Below are 17,712 nucleotides of genomic sequence, written 5' to 3'. Positions count from 1 at the left end.
AAATACAACATGAAACAGGAGGAATGAGTTCCTACTCACCTCCGCATCAGCAGCCTTCTTTGGGCCTCTGAATAATTGGTAGCATTTACCCTCCAGGACCACACCACTGCAGGAGCTCCTCCCTGTGGTAGAAAGCAGAATTGCAACATTATTCTACATGTACTTGTGTGTGTGTGTACCCCCTCCTCCCCCTCTCCCTCCCATCCCTCTCACCTGTGGGTTCAAGTCCATGTTCTCCATTAGCCCCCCTCTTCCATATTTAAAGACTGCCTCTGAGGGCTCTGGCTCCTCCCCATGAGGTTAGGAGCATTGGGCCAGGAACCAAAAGGTTGCTGGATCGAATCCCGAGCTGACAAGGTAAAAATCTGTCGTTCTGCCCCTGAGCAAGGCAGTTAACCCACTGTTCCCCGGGCGCCGAAGACGTGGATGTTGATTAAGGCAGCCCTCCGCACCTCTCTGATTCAGAGGGATTGGGTTAAATGTGGAAGACACATTTCAGTTGAATGCATTTAGTTGTACAACTGACTAGGTATCCCCCTTTCCCTTTCCCATGTACGCCGCTCCGTCCGTCATGGGGCCCTCGCCCATCCTTGGCTGCTCCATGAGAGGCCTCTCCCTTACTTGAAACCTCTCCTCTAATAGTAAACACTCTTCCCTTAGAGTCCTCTCACCTTCTAGAGCAGTGGTTCCCAAACTTTTTAAAAATTATTTTTTAAAGGAACTGAGTCTGGCTTTAAACTTACTCTTGAAAGTTGTAATAGTAGAATGCACAAAGTGCAATTTCGAAATTTCAGTTCCTCTTGCCATGTTAGTCAGCTTTTTTTTAAATTTAGTTTTTTTAGCCCATAGATATTGTTTTAATTTCTCAAATATCACATGAATACACATTAGACATGGCAAAATGTATAGAATTGCAAGAAGATTAGCTTTAAAACTGCTACATTTTCTTTGCACCCATGACAAAATGTGTAGAATTGCAGGAAATAAGCTTTAAACCTCCAAAATGTTCTATGCCAACAAGAGGGGTGTGAACAGTTTGTGTCATGAACAGTGCTTGTGCCCATAGAAATAGACGTGGCTCGTGTGCGCGCGTGCAGGTGGGGTGCGGGATGTTCCCCAATGCTGGAAAGGGGGCCCGAGTGAAAAAGTTAGGGAACCCCTGTTCTAGAGGATCCAACTCCATCATTGGTTTTTCTACCATCACAGCCGAGTCTGCCCTTGAATAATGCTGAGGGAAAGACGCCTCCCTCATTTCAGGTTCCAGCTTCATGATTGGTTCCTCAGCCAAGAAGTACTCCCCCTCCATCATAGGCTCCATGTCTTACATCAGTTCCATCACTGACTCCTCCCCCGTGATGGTGTAATCTGTCATGATTCGATACTCTCCAAAAGCTATCTCCTTAATCTCAGGCTCCAGCTCCATGATTTGGTTGTTCCGCCATTACATACTCATCGTCTTCCTCTAAACCAGGCCCCTCCCCTAGCAATGGCTCCAGTTCTGACATTGGCTCCTCTTCCAGATAAAACTGATACATCATCTCTGGAGCCATCTTGTTGCCATCCATAGGCCTGCCTCCTCTCCCATACTTTTCAATCAGACTGTCCTCTGGTAGTGGTTCCAACTCCATGATTGGCTCTTCAGCCATCACATATTCACCCTTCATAAGAGGGCCCTCCTCTTGTTGAGTTAGCCCCTTGTCCATTGCAAGTGCCATCTCCTCCTCTGGCTCCATTTCTAATTCAGGTGCCATTTCTACCCTTGTTTCCATCTGTACTTCTGGTTCCTCCATCTCTGGCTTATCTTTTGCCATCTTTGGTTCTTCCATCTCTAGTTTTCCCATCTCCATCTCTGGTTTTTCATATCTAACCCCTGCTCTGGATCTTGTATTTTCCTCGTCTCTGCTTCTTCCATCTCTAGATTCCCCATCTCTGGATCTTCCATCTCCATCCTCAGTAGATCCTCCTCCATCTCAGCCTCCATCTCCTGCTCAGGCTGAGCATCTTCTGCTGCTGGGCCCACATCCACCAACTCCTCTTCCATCACAGGGGCCGCATCTTACTTCAGTGTCTCCTGTGCGACAGGGCTCACAGGGATCCGTTCTTCTGGTTTCTTCTGCTTGACAGGGCTCACAGGGATCAGTTATTCTGCTTTCTCCTGCTTGACAGGGATCACAGGGCTCAGTTCTTCTGGTTTCTCTTGCCCATCAGGTTTCACAAGGCTCAGTTCTTCTAGTTTCCACTGCTCGACATGGCTCAGTTCCACTAGATCCTCCTGGGTCTTCTCTACTTGTTTCTCCAGCTCCACAGTGTCTTATGTCTCTGGTTTATCCTGTACCACTGGCATCCATTCAGTAGGCTTTTCATGTCTTACTGGAATCACTTGCACATCCAGGCTGGGTTCCACTAGATTCTCCTGCACCAGAGGGCTCAGCCCTTCGGGTGTATCCTGCACTGGAAGGCTCAGTTCTTCTGGTTTCTCCTGCTCCGGATGGTTCAGTTCAGCAGGTTTCAGCTAGATTCTTCTCACAATTGCCTCAAGGTTATGAAATGTTCTGTATTGACTGACCTTCATGTCTTAAAGTAATGATGGACTGTCATTTCTCTTTGCTTATTTGAGCTGTTCTTGCCATAATATGGACTTGGTCTTTTACCAAATAGGGCTATCTTCTGTATACCCCCCCACCTTGTCACAACACAGCTGATTGGCTCAAACGCATTAAGAAGGAAATACATTCCACAAATTAACTTTTAACATGGTACACCTGTTAATTGAAATGCATTCCAGGTGACTACCTCATGAAGCGGGTTGAGAGAATGCCAATCGTGTGCAAAGCTGTCATCAAGGCAAAGGGTGGCTATTTGAAGTTAAAATATATTTTGATTTGCTCAACACTTTTTTGGTTACTACATGATTCCATATGTGTTATTTCATAGTTTTGATGTCTTCACTATTATTCTACAATGTAAAAAATAGTAAAGATAAAGATAAGTGGCGCAGTGGCGCAGTGGTCTAAGGCACTGCATCGCAGTGCTAACTGTGCTACTAGAGATCCTGGTTCGAATCCAGGCTCTGTTGCAGCCGGCCGCGACCGGGAGACTCATGGGCGGCGCACAATTGGCCCAGCGTCGTCCAGGGTAGGGGAGGGAATGGCCGGCAGGGATGTAGCTCAGTTGATAGAGCATGGCGTTTGCAACGCCAGGGTTGTGGGTTCGTTTCCCATGGGGGGCCAGTATAAAAAAAAAATGTATTCACTAACTGTAAGTCGCTCTGGATAAGAGCGTCTGCTAAATGACTAAAAAAAAAAAAAAAAAAAAAAATATAAGTAGCTGTGTCCAAACCTTTGACTGGTAGTGTATAATAGTCAAATCATAGAGTAAAAGCAGGCGAGCTGGTTCTACTATTTTTGGACATTTGTTTTATGGTGGAAATCTGATCGTGTTGAGCAAAACAACCCTGATAGACAAGACCAGAGTCTTCATATTCATCTAGACAGGGAGAGAAATAACAGTTAGAAACACAGAGTACTCAAGACACAACCTGGTCTCAGGGCAATTTGTAGGATTTGGTATGCATTATGTTTCCCTCCATTCATTTATTATGATATATTGCGTTACGTTAGGTTACATTATGAATGGAATAACGGTCGTACAATATCATATGAAAATAGAGGATCTATAGTATCATACGCCTCACCTGGTTGTACAATATCATACGAATTGTATAACGTAGCTTATCATACATCTTGGAGGAGGAATAGCATTATATGTCTTTCTCTGAGGCCAGGCTGCTTTTTTCATTGTAATGACAAAGGTTAGGAGAATTTACATAAAAGGTAAGGAGAACTAAAATGACAAAGGTTAGGAAAATGTATGTAAAAGGTTAGGAGAATTAGGTTAAGGTTAGGAAAATGGTTAGCTAAAATGCTACAGTTGTCCCTGAAGAGATTCGAACATGCAACCTTTGGATTGCTATGCGGTTACGGTATACGCCATCCTCCATAGTGAATGTAGTTCCTACTTCTCACAGCGGCAAATGTATAACATCAGGCTACAGAATGGCAATTTAACTGTAAAGTGGTCATTGTTTTGTGATCCTGCACTTGTCAATTTCCTTTGGGTATTTTGAATGTGATTATAGATTTAATGACAATGGACTTGGCCAAACCTGTTTTCTGAACTGCAAATGTACAGTGGGGAAAAAAAGTATTTAGTCAGCCACCAATTGTGCAAGTTCTCCCGCTTAAAAAGATGAGAGAGGCCTGTAATTTTCATCATAGGTACACGTCAACTATGACAGACAAAATGAGGAAAAAAAATCCAGGAAATCACATTGTTGGATTTTTTATGAATTTATTTGCAAATTATGGTGGAAAATAAGTATTTGGTCAATAACAAAAGTTTCTCAATACTTTGTTATATACCCTTGGTTGGCAATGACACAGGTCAAACGTTTTCTGTAAGTCTTCACAAGGTTTTCACACACTGTTGCTGGTATTTTGGCCCATTCCTCCATGCAGATCTCCTCTAGAGCAGTGATGTTTTGGGGCTGTCGCTGGGCAACACGGACTTTCAACTCCCTCCAAAGATTTTATATGGGGTTGAGATCTGGAGACTGGCTAGGCCACTCCAGGACCTTGAAATGCTTCTTACGAAGCCACTCCTTCGTTGCCGGGCGGTGTGTTTGGGATCATTGTCATGCTGAAAGACCCAGCCACGTTTCATCTTCAATGCCCTTGCTGATGGAAGGAGGTTTTCACTCAAAATCTCACGATAAATGGCCCCATTCATTCTTTCCTTTACACGGATCAGTCGTCCTGGTCCCTTTGCAGAAAAACAGCCCCCATGCTTCACAGAAGGTATGGTGTTCTTTGGATGCAACTCAGCATTCTTTGTCCTCCAAACACGACGAGTTGAGTTTTTACCAAAAAGTTATATTTCTGACCATATGACATTCTCCCAATCCTCTTCTGGATCATCCAAATGCACTCTAGCAAACTTCAGACGGGCCTGGACATGTACTGGCTTAAGCAGGGGGACACGTCTGGCACTGCAGGATTTGAGTCCCTGGCGGCGTAGTGTGTTACTGATGGTAGGCTTTGTTACTTTGGTCCCAGCTCTCTGCAGGTCATTCACTAGGTCCCCCGTGTGGTTCTGGGATTTTTGCTCACCGTTCTTGTGATCATTTTGACCCCACGGGGTGAGATCTTGCGTGGAGCCCCACATCGAGGGAGATTATCAGTGGTCTTGTATGTCTTCCATTTCCTAATAATTGCTCCCACAGTTGATTTCTTCAAACCAAGCTGTTTACCTATTGCAGATTCAGTCTTCCCAGCCTGGTGCAGGTCTACAATTTTGTTTCTGGTGTCCTTTGACAGCTCTTTGGTCTTGGCCATAGTGGAGTTTGGAGTGTGACTGTTTGAGGTTGTGGACAGGTGTCTTTTATACTGATAACAAGTTCAAACAGGTGCCATTAATACAGGTAACGAGTGGAGGACAGAGGAGCCTCTTAAAGAAGAAGTTACAGGTCTGTGAGAGCCAGAAATCTTGCTTGTTTGTAGGTGACCAAATACTTATTTTCCACCATAATTTGCAAATAAATTCATTAAAAATCCTTCAATGTGATTTTCTGGAGAAAAAAATTCTCTTCAATTTGTCTGTCATAGTTGACGTGTACCTATGATGAAAATTACAGGCCTCTCTCATCTTTTTAAGTGGGAGAACTTGCACAATTGGTGGCTGACTAAATACTTTTTTCCCCCACTGTATGTCTTCATGACTAGGGCCAAGTCTTTTTCCTGGTTTGGGATGTGGTCAAAAGTATGGTCCTTGTTCAGACAGAAGTACAGTATTGGCTAGTATGGTCCAATCCACAGGAGGTTGGTGGCACCTTAATTGGGGAGGACAGGCTTGTGGTAAAAACTGGAGCGGAATCGGTGGAATGGAATCCAATACATCAAACACATGGTTTGATGCCATTCCATTAGCTCTGTTCCAGTCATTATTATGAGCCGTTCTCCCCTCAGCAGCCTCCACTGGTCCAATCCCACTAGGGATCAACCTCCTGATTCAGGTCACTACAGAACAAAGAGGTCTGACAGGACACTGGACAAGAGACTGAGGTCCAGTCTTAAAGCAACCCAATAGCCCCTCCCCTTCAGTGTTTATTAGTTTAGTTTACAGATAATTTAGCTTAAGTTCCTAAAACAATTGCTAGCAAAAACAAGGAATTACGCTGCATGTACAGTATATCTTTATCTATCAGCCTGTCATTAATCTATCACTCACGTTTTGTTTTGTGAACTTTGATCTGCTACTGTATTTATTGCAGCTTTGCGCTTTGTAATCAGTCTCTTATCCATTTTAGTGGCCTGACAAGAAAAGGTAGTAAATATGGTATAGCTGTTGATGAATGTTTCCCTGTGGTCAGAGGGAATGGTTGTGGGTAATGGCAATGGGGTTTCATGTCAACCCCTCCATCATATGTTGTGTGTGTGTGTGTGTGTTGAGCTAACAGCAGCAGGGTCCTCTCTCAACACAGCAGCTGCACAGACAGTGGCTTGGGAACAGGTGCCACAGCAGTGTGTGTGTGTGAATGTGTGAATGTACCTACATGTTAAATGTATGACAGTATGTACTTGTCTGAGTGAATGTGAGTGGTGAGACACATATTACCCATGATCTAGGGGAGCAGAGACACAGTAGCCCAACCAGCTGTCCCACTCTGATCCCCTGTGTGTGTGTGTGGAGCCTATAGACCTCCCAAAGCCACCTCCATCTATAGGACAGAACAATGGCAGTGTGTTTTCTCAACTCCATCTGTGTGTGTGCATGCGCCAGCACAGGAGGTTGGTGGCACCTTAAATGGGGAGGACGGGCTTGTGTTAATGGCTGGAGCGGAATTAGTGGAATGGTATCAAACACATGGTTTCCATGTGGTTGATGTCATTCCATTTGCTCTGTTCTGGCCATTATTATGAGCCATCCGTCCATCAGCAGCCTCCTGTAATGTCCAGCAACTGTCAAAGCAACACCTTAACTGTTCCTCCAAGAGGTCCAAACCTCGCTAGACCCCAGTTCAAGTCCCGGTCGGGGCTACACCCGAATTTGCTACAATATACTTGGTTGGTTTCATTGACTCTCACCTTTAACTGCCCCTAATTGACACATTTTTTGCTACAACTTCCGAGTCTGTTGGAGAGGATATGCTTGAGCAAAGTGTGGTGTAGTAGAATCACTAATCTACAAATAGCATTCCCTGCCAAATAATAGGTTTTGTGCAATCAACATTCGCAGAGCTACGTCTACCCTGGCTCAGGCCTTCCCCCCGCCAAACATATGCAACTCCAGACATTGATTGATTGATTGATTGGAGACAGCTTGTCTCAATTAAATAACATTTCCTATGATTTTCTAGCTGCAGCAACACTAGTGGATAATGCTGGAAATATCGGTAAAAGCAAAGTGCCATACAAAGTGCCTAAAAAGCATGGCCCTACTTATAACAACCACAAATTTATAAAATAAAAACATACAAAATATCTCAATTCTCAAAAACAGTGCTGTAGCCTAGATTGTACAATGAGCACAAACACAAATATTAATGTTACCACAACTTAGAACTAGTTAACACAACAAGACAACAAGAAAAGTACACCTTTGTCACAAATTGATAGAGAAAAGATGTGTGCAACAAATTGGTAGAAAATTACTAATTTATCACTATTTTGGCTACTGTAGGCTATATCTAACATACATGGTAGTAGCAATGACACATTAAAGCTGCAACATGTCACTTTTTGGGCGACCCAACCAAATTCACATAGAAATGTGTGTTATAGTTCTGCCATTCTCATTGAAAGCAAGTCTAAGACGCAGTAGATATGTTATATGTGTGCTATTTCTATGCTTCCCGTTCTTAAGTTTAGTTTTTGCAGCTTTTAATTTCAAAATACAATATTTTTGGTTATGGAAAATATATTTCACAGAGGTTTAGTAGATGGTACAGTGATTCTCTACACTATACTTGCTTGTTTTGTCACATAAGCTGAAATTAGGCAAACTATTACAATTTTAGCAACCAGGAAATGGTGGAGCGATTTCTGCATAGTGCATCTTTAAGTCCCACAACTTTTAGAGAACGTTGTGAGATGGTTGTGTGTTTGCTGGGTGGTGTATTGCGACAGTATATCAATTGGCCCATTATTCGTTAATAACATTGTTCATAACCGTTTACTGCCTACATATTCTGTTGGCCGAAATACACAGACAAAAATCCTCCTCGAGGACAAAACGTTTGCCAACTATAGACAAAACCACAGACGCTTGTGTCGTGGTGAGCGCGCGCTGAGTATCTCCGCAAGATGAGATGGTCTCCATCGGGAGCGCGCACATAGAAAACTTCAAGAACTTCTGAAAGTCTGGAAATTCATCAGTCTTGTCTGGAGCGTAAGTTCTCAGACACTCAAACATCATTCTAGGATATTTCAATTCACTGGAAGAACTATGGACAGCATGGGAATTTTGTCTCTTATCCTCTTCGTCTTGGTGCAGAGTGAGTATTTGTATTTTAGATGGAGATGCAGCCTGTTATTTGTTTTATCTTGGCCTAATGGATATTTTGACTGAAAATACGATTTCAAGGGGAGTCAATGAACAGTCATGCATACTGTAACATTCATACATATGACTAATACAGGATAGTATTATTCAATACCATACAGGCTATGGTGTTGATGTTTGATGATTTTCGATCTATTTTACCTTTAGTTTACCAGGTTAGTCTCATTGAGATGAACAATCTCTTTTACCAGAGAGACCTGGCCAAAATAGCAGCACACAAAGTTTCAGAAACATTTACAACATAAACCACAGTGCACTACAGTTTTAAAAACATAAATGTACACATTGAGCAGCAAGATGGTTTGGGGAAGTGTGGTGCAACTATGGGTCAAAACATTGACAGCCCCCCACTTCATTTTCCATCAAGCTGTGTGTGTGTGTGTGTGTGTGTGCATGTGTGTGTGTGTGCGTGTATGTAAGCTATATATATGTATTGTATGTCCCTGAGACTGAGCACACTTTAAACAGTTAGGTTTGGTGTATAATGTGTTTAGGGATTGGGATGGGCATGCGTTGGGGTTGGGAAGAGTGGGACAGGGATCGTACAGATCTTCTATTTACATTAGACCCTCTGATGCTGTCCAAGCCCAGAGACCCAGAGATCCAGAGGCTGATGAAAGGCCAGACCTCTGAGGGGCTCCAGGGCTCTTGAGAGCCAATCTCTCTGATGCCTGGTGTAGGCAGGCGATGGTCCTGTTTAATGTTGTTGATAGCCCCTCCATGACCCAGTTTCTAATTGGCCAGAGATGGAATCAATCAGTTGCTATCTGGAATGGTTATAGACTCTCTGTAGTGTTTGAGGTTGTTCTTCCAAACGGCCATGGGAAGGGTTATCACTGTTCACTGGTCCAAAGAAATGTGATGTAATATCAGCAATTACAGTTAGGGTTAGATGACTGATGTGTGTGTGTGATAGCGAGAGAGAGAGTTAAAAGCCCTCTGTCAAGGGTAAAGTTACTGTGAAACAGAGGGGCTTTGTGTAGAGGGACCCCCCCCCCCCATCACCACAAACACAGAGTCAAAAAGATTAAGGACAGGGACCTTGAAGTGATAGTGGATGACCAGCAGCCGTCTCCATCTGCTGTCTGCGAGTGTACAAAAAAGTATACAAATGTATGCACTCACTACTGTAAGTGGATGAGACCGTCTGCTGAATTACTAAAATGTAAAATGTTTGTGAGAGAGAGAGAGAGAGAATATAAACAAATAATCTCCCAGATAATGTGTTTGCCTGTGTTGATATTTGTGTGTTGTTTCAGTATGTGTGTATTCCTATGTTAGTTTAAGTGTGTGTGTGTGTAGGTTAATCAGGTCATGTAGAGATCAGTAGTCTGCCATCCATCACCTCCATTCCTCCTACACACTACATTCCTGCTGGTAACACCAGGTACCAGGACATTTCCATTCTGTGGGTTTACTCTGCCTCGCTCTGTGTGTGTGTACATGTGTTAGTGAGTGTGTATAGTAAGGGAATGAGAATTTGCATTGTGTGTGTGTCTCTTTGTCTGTCTGTGTCTGGATTTTTGTCTCCTCTTTCTCAAACAAATATCTTCTGAAATACCCCCCTCAGCCCAATCTGGACTGTGTAGTACACATCTCAGTTCAGACAATGTTTACATAAAGTTTTTGTATTTAAGAAAGTTTGAAGTTAGAAACGATGCTACAAATAGTTAACGTTTAGTGCTGCTGTGTGTATTATTTACGCATGAATCACTTCTCTCTCTCTCTCTCTCTCTCTCTCTCTCTCTCTCTCTCTCTCTCTCTCTCTCTCTCTCTCTCTCTCTCTCTCTCTCTCTCTCTCTCTCTCTCTCTCTCTCTCTCTTTCTCTCTCTCTCGCTGTCGCTCTCTCGCTGTCTCAGGTCCTGCCTCCCTCTCTCTGACAGTGAGCACCCGTAAGGCCAAAGTGGTGGTCCATGAGAACACAGGTAAGAGAGGAGGAAGATGATCAATAGGAAGGGAGGGGATGAATTGTGACAGTTCATGAGCTGTTCAGTGTCCTTCTCTCCTGAGTGGCGCAGTGGTCTAAGGCACTGCATCGCAGTGCTAACTGTGCCACTAGAGATCCTGGTTCGAATCCAGGCTCTGTCGCAGCCGGCCGCGACCGGGAGACTCATGGGCGGCGCACAATTGGTCCAGGGTAGGGGAGGGAATGGCCGGCAGGGATGTAGCTCAGTTGATAGAGCATGGCGTTTGCAACGCCAGGGTTGTGGGTTCGATTCCCACGGGGGGCCAGTATAAAAAATAAAATAAAACAAATTATTCACTAACTGTAAGTCGCTCTGGATAAGAGCGTCTGCTAAATGACTAAAAATGTAAATGTGTCTCTATCTCTGTCAGACGCTGTGCTATCCTGTCAGTTCAAGACAGAGAAGGAGACTAACCCTCGTATCGAGTGGAAGAAGAAAGGGAAGGACATCACCTTTGTTTATTTCAATGGCAAATTCAGCGGTAACTACTAGACCTCTCTCTTTTCCTCCTCGCCGCTCTTTCTTCAACCTTTTCCCTGGCTCTACTCTACTGCACCACTCCACCTCTCCTCCATCTCTCACTACATTCCTCCCCCTCTTCTCTTTCCTCTCTTTACCCCTTCTCTCTCATCTCTGTAACCCTTGACCCCTGTGGTATCCCAGGATCCTTTGCAGGTCGGGCCAAGATCGAGGGGGCGACGGTGACGCTGCACGCCGTTACCCAGAAGGACTCTGGGCTGTACCGCTGTGAGGTCAGTGCTCCAGCAGACCACACCAACCTGGGAGAGATTAACGTCACCCTCAACGTACTGGGTGAGCGTGTGTGTGCGTGTGGATGTGTGTGTGTGAGAGAGAGAGATTGAGGATGTCTGTGTATTTGTGCTGAGGGGCCTTTGTGCTGTCGTTAGTAATCCTATCCTCCTCCCCCAGTGCCCCCCCACACCCCGTCCTGTGAGGTGCCCAGCTCAGTGCTGTCTGGGGTAGGGGTAGAGCTCCACTGTAAGGACAAACTCAGTGTACCCCCTCCTACCTACATCTGGTACAAAGACAACAAGGCCCTGAGCACCACACACACAACTGACACCTCCTTTAGCATGGACACTGACAAGGGAACACTGGTGAGTAACATGTAATGGAGGTGGTTCAAAGGCACGTTAATTATGTTTTATCACACTACACACTCTCTTTCTGTCCTCACCAATTCTCTCCTCTCTCTGTGTGTCTCCGGAGCAGAAGTTCAAGAGTGTGTCCAAGGCCGACTCAGGCCAGTACCGCTGTGAGGCATCCAACAGCGTGGGGGCGCCCAAGAGCTGTGTGGCCCATCACATGAAGGTCATAGAATGTATGTACAATCCAGTGTGTTAGAATGTTTGTGGAAATTTGAACCCTTTCTGTCTTTTCTTTTCCTTTTTTTCACCCTCTCTCTCTTTTCCAATCATCAATCCTCCTTAACGTTCTTGCCTTTCTCTCTCTGCCCCTATCACATCTCTTCGTCACTCTGTGCCCCCTCTTTCAGATGAGTTGAGTATGACGACACTGATAGCCGGAGCTGTAGGTCTCTTCCTGCTCATTGTCATGTGCTGCCTGGGTGTGTGTCTCTGTCATCGACGGGGCTGCTGCAAAAAGAGTGAGTACTTACCACTACTGACTGAGCTTGTGACTGGCTGATAAAATGAACAATATTTTCTAACTGTCCTGTTCTTCATGTTTTCCAACAGAGGAGCACAAAGGAAGAAGGTTAGTGTTTCAGACAACCATTCTGGGAACTTATCATGGTGTTTTTCATTAGTTCATTTCATTAGTTAAAGCTATTCTTTACAGAAAAAAAATCTGAAAAATAAAATAATTAATTGTGGTGTTTGTCTTTTTTCTTTTAGCACCAACTCCTACAATCCACCTCCTCCCACCAGAAACGTGAGTGTGTTCTCAACCCTAGTTCTTCTACTATCAGTATTGGCTTGGTAGAGAAGTGGTCATGTTTTACATTGGACTGTTCTTTGAGCAGTTGTTGACCACATCACTGTGTTGATAAGACTGAGTTGTTGATAATAGTAACAGATCTAGTGAACTGACAGATACTCTTTCCCTTTCTGCAGCCCAAGAACTACGAACACACCCAGTCCTTCATGATTTGAGGGTTTCCTCTGTAAAGCTTGAGGCAGTGATATCACTGTTCAAAAGCTTGAAGCCCAAATCAAAGCTTGAGGCAGTGATATCACACAACCCCCCACACACACACACTGGGTGGATGGATGGATGAATGAAGAGATTGTGCAACAGACATATTTTAGCTTGCTTACACCACCTAGTGGCCAAAGGATGAAGCACAATTATATATTTTTCACAGAAAAAATGTCACATGCTGTACCCTTCTATTTGTGTGCTTTATAGCAAATTCTGCTCTTTATATGACTGTATTGAGAAGCAATGACGTGTATTATTATTGTTGTTTTACAGAGATGCTTTTATAATTATGTTTTTTAAGTATTTGTTTGCGGCTTTGGATGTAGCCGACAGGGTTTTTGTGTGATGAAGGATATGTGACTGTATGCACTGACTATTTTTAGATAGCTTGTTTTTAATTAAAGTTATTTTACCACATGCCTCCTATTTGACAAAATGATATGTTTGGCCATGAACCTCATACTGATCCTATTAAGTTTTTAAATGTTGTATAATTTATAAGGAACAAAGAGGTAGGTAGGTAAAAAGTGTTCAAGCTGTAATCAGGCACAAATCTTCCTCCAGTTGTTTTTTACATGATTGAACCACCAGGTGGCGGTACAGTGTAGGATATTTCTCTGGGGCAGACTGCACCAAGACCTTAGCAAAGATTGTCAACTTGTATACAGTATAATAGTATCTATTAGTGGTCTACAAACAATGGCACTATTATTATTATTATTATTATTATTTTATTGTTATTCTGCTGCCTCTACATATAGGGTTTTGAACAGTTTTTCTGCGCATCAATTCAATAACTTTTTAGAGTATGTGTTTGTGTGTCTGCCCATGCGTGATCTTGTGTTTGTGCACATGCGCTTGTGTGTGAGTGTGTTCTTCCAACGTATGTGTAAATGTGGTCTTGCTACCGCGTGTGTGGAAGGTGATGGCTGTCAGCCAGAAGCCTGAAACAAAGTCTCCTCAAAGATGTGTCCTTGCACTGTCTCTCTCTGTGCCTGCCTCTGTTACACAGCCTTTTTAGCATTGCATCACATTGCGCTGAGAAAACAGTTAGCAAGGCAGCATCATCACATCACACTGAGAAAACAGACTTTAACTCAGGAAGAAAAACAGGAAGCATCACAATAGAGTGGGGCCCAGGCTCCTGAGACATCACATCTGGAGTGTACTAAGTAAGGTGAAGCGTTGCAGATAAATGTAATGAATAGAGCTGACATGATGCCCAATTGAATTCTGCATGACAGAATATCATATCTTGTTCTACAAAATGTTGCTCCCTTCTGAACAGACAGGTGGCACAACACACATCTTCTGACACACCCCTCTGAGGAAATATCACAGTTCCACCTTTCATTTTCATGTCTAACACACACACACACTCACAAAGATGCTCAAATACACATACACAAACACATGTGCTTTAGTACTCTTCATAGCTAAATATAATGACAGTATGCAATGTAATGAATTGTTTCCAATATGAGTTTTCTCCACTTACAGTATTGTATTATATGTTTCCACAGAGCACACCAGAGTCTCTAGGCAGCTGGAGTTTGGCAGAGAGAGTGTGTTTGTACTGGCAGGGGACCATAGGTTGTCCTCAAACACACATATGCATGTGTGCCCATACGCATGCATGCAGGGGTTAACCTGTCCCACCAGGTTCAAAACCAGGCACCTACACTCTTAGAAAAAAGGGTTGCAAAAGGGTTCTTCTGCTGTCCACATAGGATAACCATTTTTGGTTCCAGGTAGAACCTTCAAAAGGGTTCTACCTGGAACCAAAAAGGTTCCTCCTGCAACCAAAAAACATTCTTCAACGGGTTCTCCTATGGGGACAGGCGAAAAACCCTTTAAGGTTCTAGAGGGCACTTCTTTTTTCTAAGAGTGTATGATCCAAATGAGAGCCAGGTGGAGCTGAGACCCGGTACCTTTGGTTATGCGAATGTTGAATTCTATGCTTTCAAATTGTGAGTGCCGCACAGGGAGAGAAACATGCATGCCCAGTCATTGTACAACATTCTTAATGCAGTTGCGGGAAAACACAACTTTGAAAGCAGTTTTGATGGCCACTGATAAAAGAGGAGGATGACAGAGCTTTCTAGTGTTACTACACTTATTTCTCAAATCCCAAAAATGAGTAAACCGCACCATTTTAGAACCAGAGTTTCTAGCAGCAGCATTGTTTATGCGTGTTAGCGCTGGTCAATGGCACCATTGGAGTTGAATGCATAGGGGAGACCGGAGCTTAATGAAACACAGGTCAGGTGTAGCCTAACAGGTAGGCCTACATTATATTCACAGTACATGATCCCTGACTGAGTGCCAGTGGAATGTATTTTGGGGACATTCAAGTCATCAATATGTTGCTAACTAGCAACAAGATAATGTTTAGAGTTTGTGATCTAGCTAATGATGAGCCCAATAGGGTAAATGCAGATGGGCAATCCTCAGCCTATTTATTTATAGCCACTATGCTGCATCAGTTGGGCTATACAGTGGGGGAAAAAAGTATTTAGTCAGCCACCAATTGTGCAAGTTCTCCCACTTAAAAAGATGAGAGAGGCCTGTAATGTTCATCATAGGTACACGTCAACTATGACAGACAAAATGAGAAAAAAAAATCCAGAAAATCACATTGTAGGATTTTTAATGAATTTATTTGCAAATTATGGTGGAAAATAAGAATTTGGTCACCTACAAACAAGCAAGATTTCTGTCTCTCACAGACCTGTAACTTCTTCTTTAAGAGGCTCCTCTGTCCTCCACTCGTTACCTGTATTAATGGCACCTGTTTGAACTTGTTATCAGTATAAAAGACACCTGTCCACAACCTCAAACAGTCACACTCCAAACTCCACTATGGCCAAGACCAAAGAGCTGTCAAAGGACACCAGAAACAAAATTGTAGACCTGCACCAGGCTGGGAAGACTGAATCTGCAATAGGTAAGCAGCTTGGTTTGAAGAAATCAACTGTGGGAGCAATTATTAGGAAATGGAAGACATACAAGACCACTGATAATCTCCCTCGATCTGGGGCTCCACGCAAGATCTCACCACGTGGGGTCAAAATGATCACAGGAACGGTGAGCAAAAATCCCAGAACCACACGGGGGGACCTGCAGAGAGCTGGGACCAAAGTAACAAAGCCTACCATCAGTAATACACTACGCCGCCAGGGACTCAAATCCTGCAGTGCCAGACGTGTCCCCTTGCTTAAGCCAGTACATGTCCAGGCCCGTCTGAAGTTTGCTAGAGTGCATTTGGATGATCCAGAAGAGGATTGGGAGAATGTCATATGGTCAGATGAAACCAAAATAGAACTTTTTGGTAAAAACTCAACTCGTCGTGTTTGGAGGACAAAGAATGCTGAGTTGCATCCAAAGAACACCATACCTACTGTGAAGCATGGGGGTGGAAACATCATGCTTTGGGGCTGTTTTTCTGCAAAGGGACCAGGACGACTGATCCGTGTAAAGGAAAGAATGAATGGGGCCATGTATCGTGATATTTTGAGTGAAAACCTCCTTCCATCAGCAAGGGCATTGAAGATGAAACATGGCTGGGTCTTTCACCATGACAATGATCCCAAACACACCGCCCGGGCAACGAAGGAGCGACAGCCCCAAAACATCACTGCCCTAGAGGAGATCTGCATGGAGGAATGGGCCAAAATACCAGCAACAGTGTGTGAAAACCTTGTGAAGACTTACAGAAAATGTTTGACCTGTGTCATTGCCAACAAAGGCTTTATAACAAAGTATTGAGAAACTTTTGTTATTGACCAAATACTTATTTTCCACCATAATTTGCAAATAAATTCATAAAAAATCCTACAATGTGATTTTCTGGATTTATTTTTCTAATTTTGTCTGTCATAGTTGACGTGTACATATGATGAAAATTACAGGCCTCTCTCATCTTTTTAAGTGGGAGAACTTGCACAATTGGTGGCTGACTAAATACTTATTTTCCCCACTGTAGGTGATAATGCTTATTGCTAAATAGCACAGTTGCCTGATAATATGGACCAATATATTATTGGGCTCATTTCTGGAGGGGGAAATTATATTCTAGATGTCAGCATAATTTTATTTTCATTCATTTTGGAGTAGAATGTCCTTTTAAATAGTCACCAGAACTGACCTCCTCACACACACACACATACACATAGACACGCGCACAGGCACACAGGCACTCCTGGCCGTACTTAGAAATACACTCACAGTTCCTGTACCCTTCATTAGAGCTGTGGTCCCTCAGTGTTGAGTGTGTTCTTGGGTTTCTCAACTCTTAACTCCCTCTCCACTCTCACCCCCACTCTCCCTCTCTCGGGGGTAGCTATGGGAACGTTCCCCTGTGTGTGAGGGTACAGTGAAATACCCTCTGTGTTCCTCTCAGAATCCTCACTGCTCCCCCATGTCCCCTCATCTCCCCATAACCCCTCTCCCCCATCATTCACCTCTCTCTCAACCCCGTACCCTCACCTCCCCATCATCTCTCAATCACTCCCTCCCCCATCTACCCCATTCTCTCATCTTTACTTCCTCATGCCTTAAAGTCAGATCAACTCGTGGATACCATTTTTATGTCTCGGTGTCCAGTATGAAGGAAGTTAGAGGTAGTTCGTGAGCCAATGCAAACAATGACTGGAAGTCTATGGGTATCTGCTAGCACGCTATACCCATAGAATTCCAGTCATTGCGCTAACGCAACTTCCTTCAAACTGCACACACAGAGACATAAAAATGGTATCCACAAGTTAATCTGCCTCTGGGGAAGTACTGTAGATAAAGGGCCTCATTGCCAAAATCCCATAGTATCCCTTTAAGCCACTCCTAAGCGTTTTTGGAAAGGAATGGATAGCTATAATAACTCTGGTTCTAGTTCCAGTTAGAGCTCTGTAACCCCAAGGCTGTGCCCTAGTCCCACTTCTCCCAG

The 17,712-nt window shown here is 43.7% G+C and overlaps 1 protein-coding gene across 1 annotated transcript; it reads left to right on the top strand.

The window, feature by feature from the left end:
* Positions 1–8,248: 8,248 nt before the first annotated feature.
* Positions 8,249–13,189, top strand: LOC121556346 (junctional adhesion molecule 2A-like). The gene is made up of 10 exons (XM_041870253.2): positions 8,249–8,551; positions 10,479–10,544; positions 10,957–11,067; positions 11,250–11,399; positions 11,517–11,704; positions 11,820–11,928; positions 12,103–12,213; positions 12,305–12,323; positions 12,464–12,500; positions 12,683–13,189. The coding sequence occupies exons 1-10, from the start codon at positions 8,503–8,505 to the stop codon at positions 12,719–12,721; spliced, it is 879 nt and encodes a 292-aa protein (XP_041726187.1). The 5' UTR covers positions 8,249–8,502; the 3' UTR covers positions 12,722–13,189.
* The last annotated feature ends 4,523 nt before the right edge of the window (positions 13,190–17,712 follow it).

Source organism: Coregonus clupeaformis, chromosome 4 (genome assembly GCF_020615455.1).
Source record: "Coregonus clupeaformis isolate EN_2021a chromosome 4, ASM2061545v1, whole genome shotgun sequence".
In the NCBI taxonomy this organism is placed as follows: Eukaryota; Metazoa; Chordata; class Actinopteri; order Salmoniformes; family Salmonidae; genus Coregonus; species Coregonus clupeaformis.
This window is presented reverse-complemented; position numbering and strand designations above follow the sequence as displayed.

Excerpts from the sequence above, each read along its gene's own strand:
- LOC121556346 (XM_041870253.2), top strand. The coding sequence starts at position 8,503 with ATGGACAGCATGGGAATTTTGTCTCTTATCCTCTTCGTCTTGGTGCAG. Across the intron at positions 11,400-11,516 it reads CGTCACCCTCAACGTACTGG|TGCCCCCCCACACCCCGTCC; the intron begins GTGAGCGTGTGT and ends CTCCTCCCCCAG. Across the intron at positions 12,501-12,682 it reads CACCTCCTCCCACCAGAAAC|CCCAAGAACTACGAACACAC; the intron begins GTGAGTGTGTTC and ends CCCTTTCTGCAG.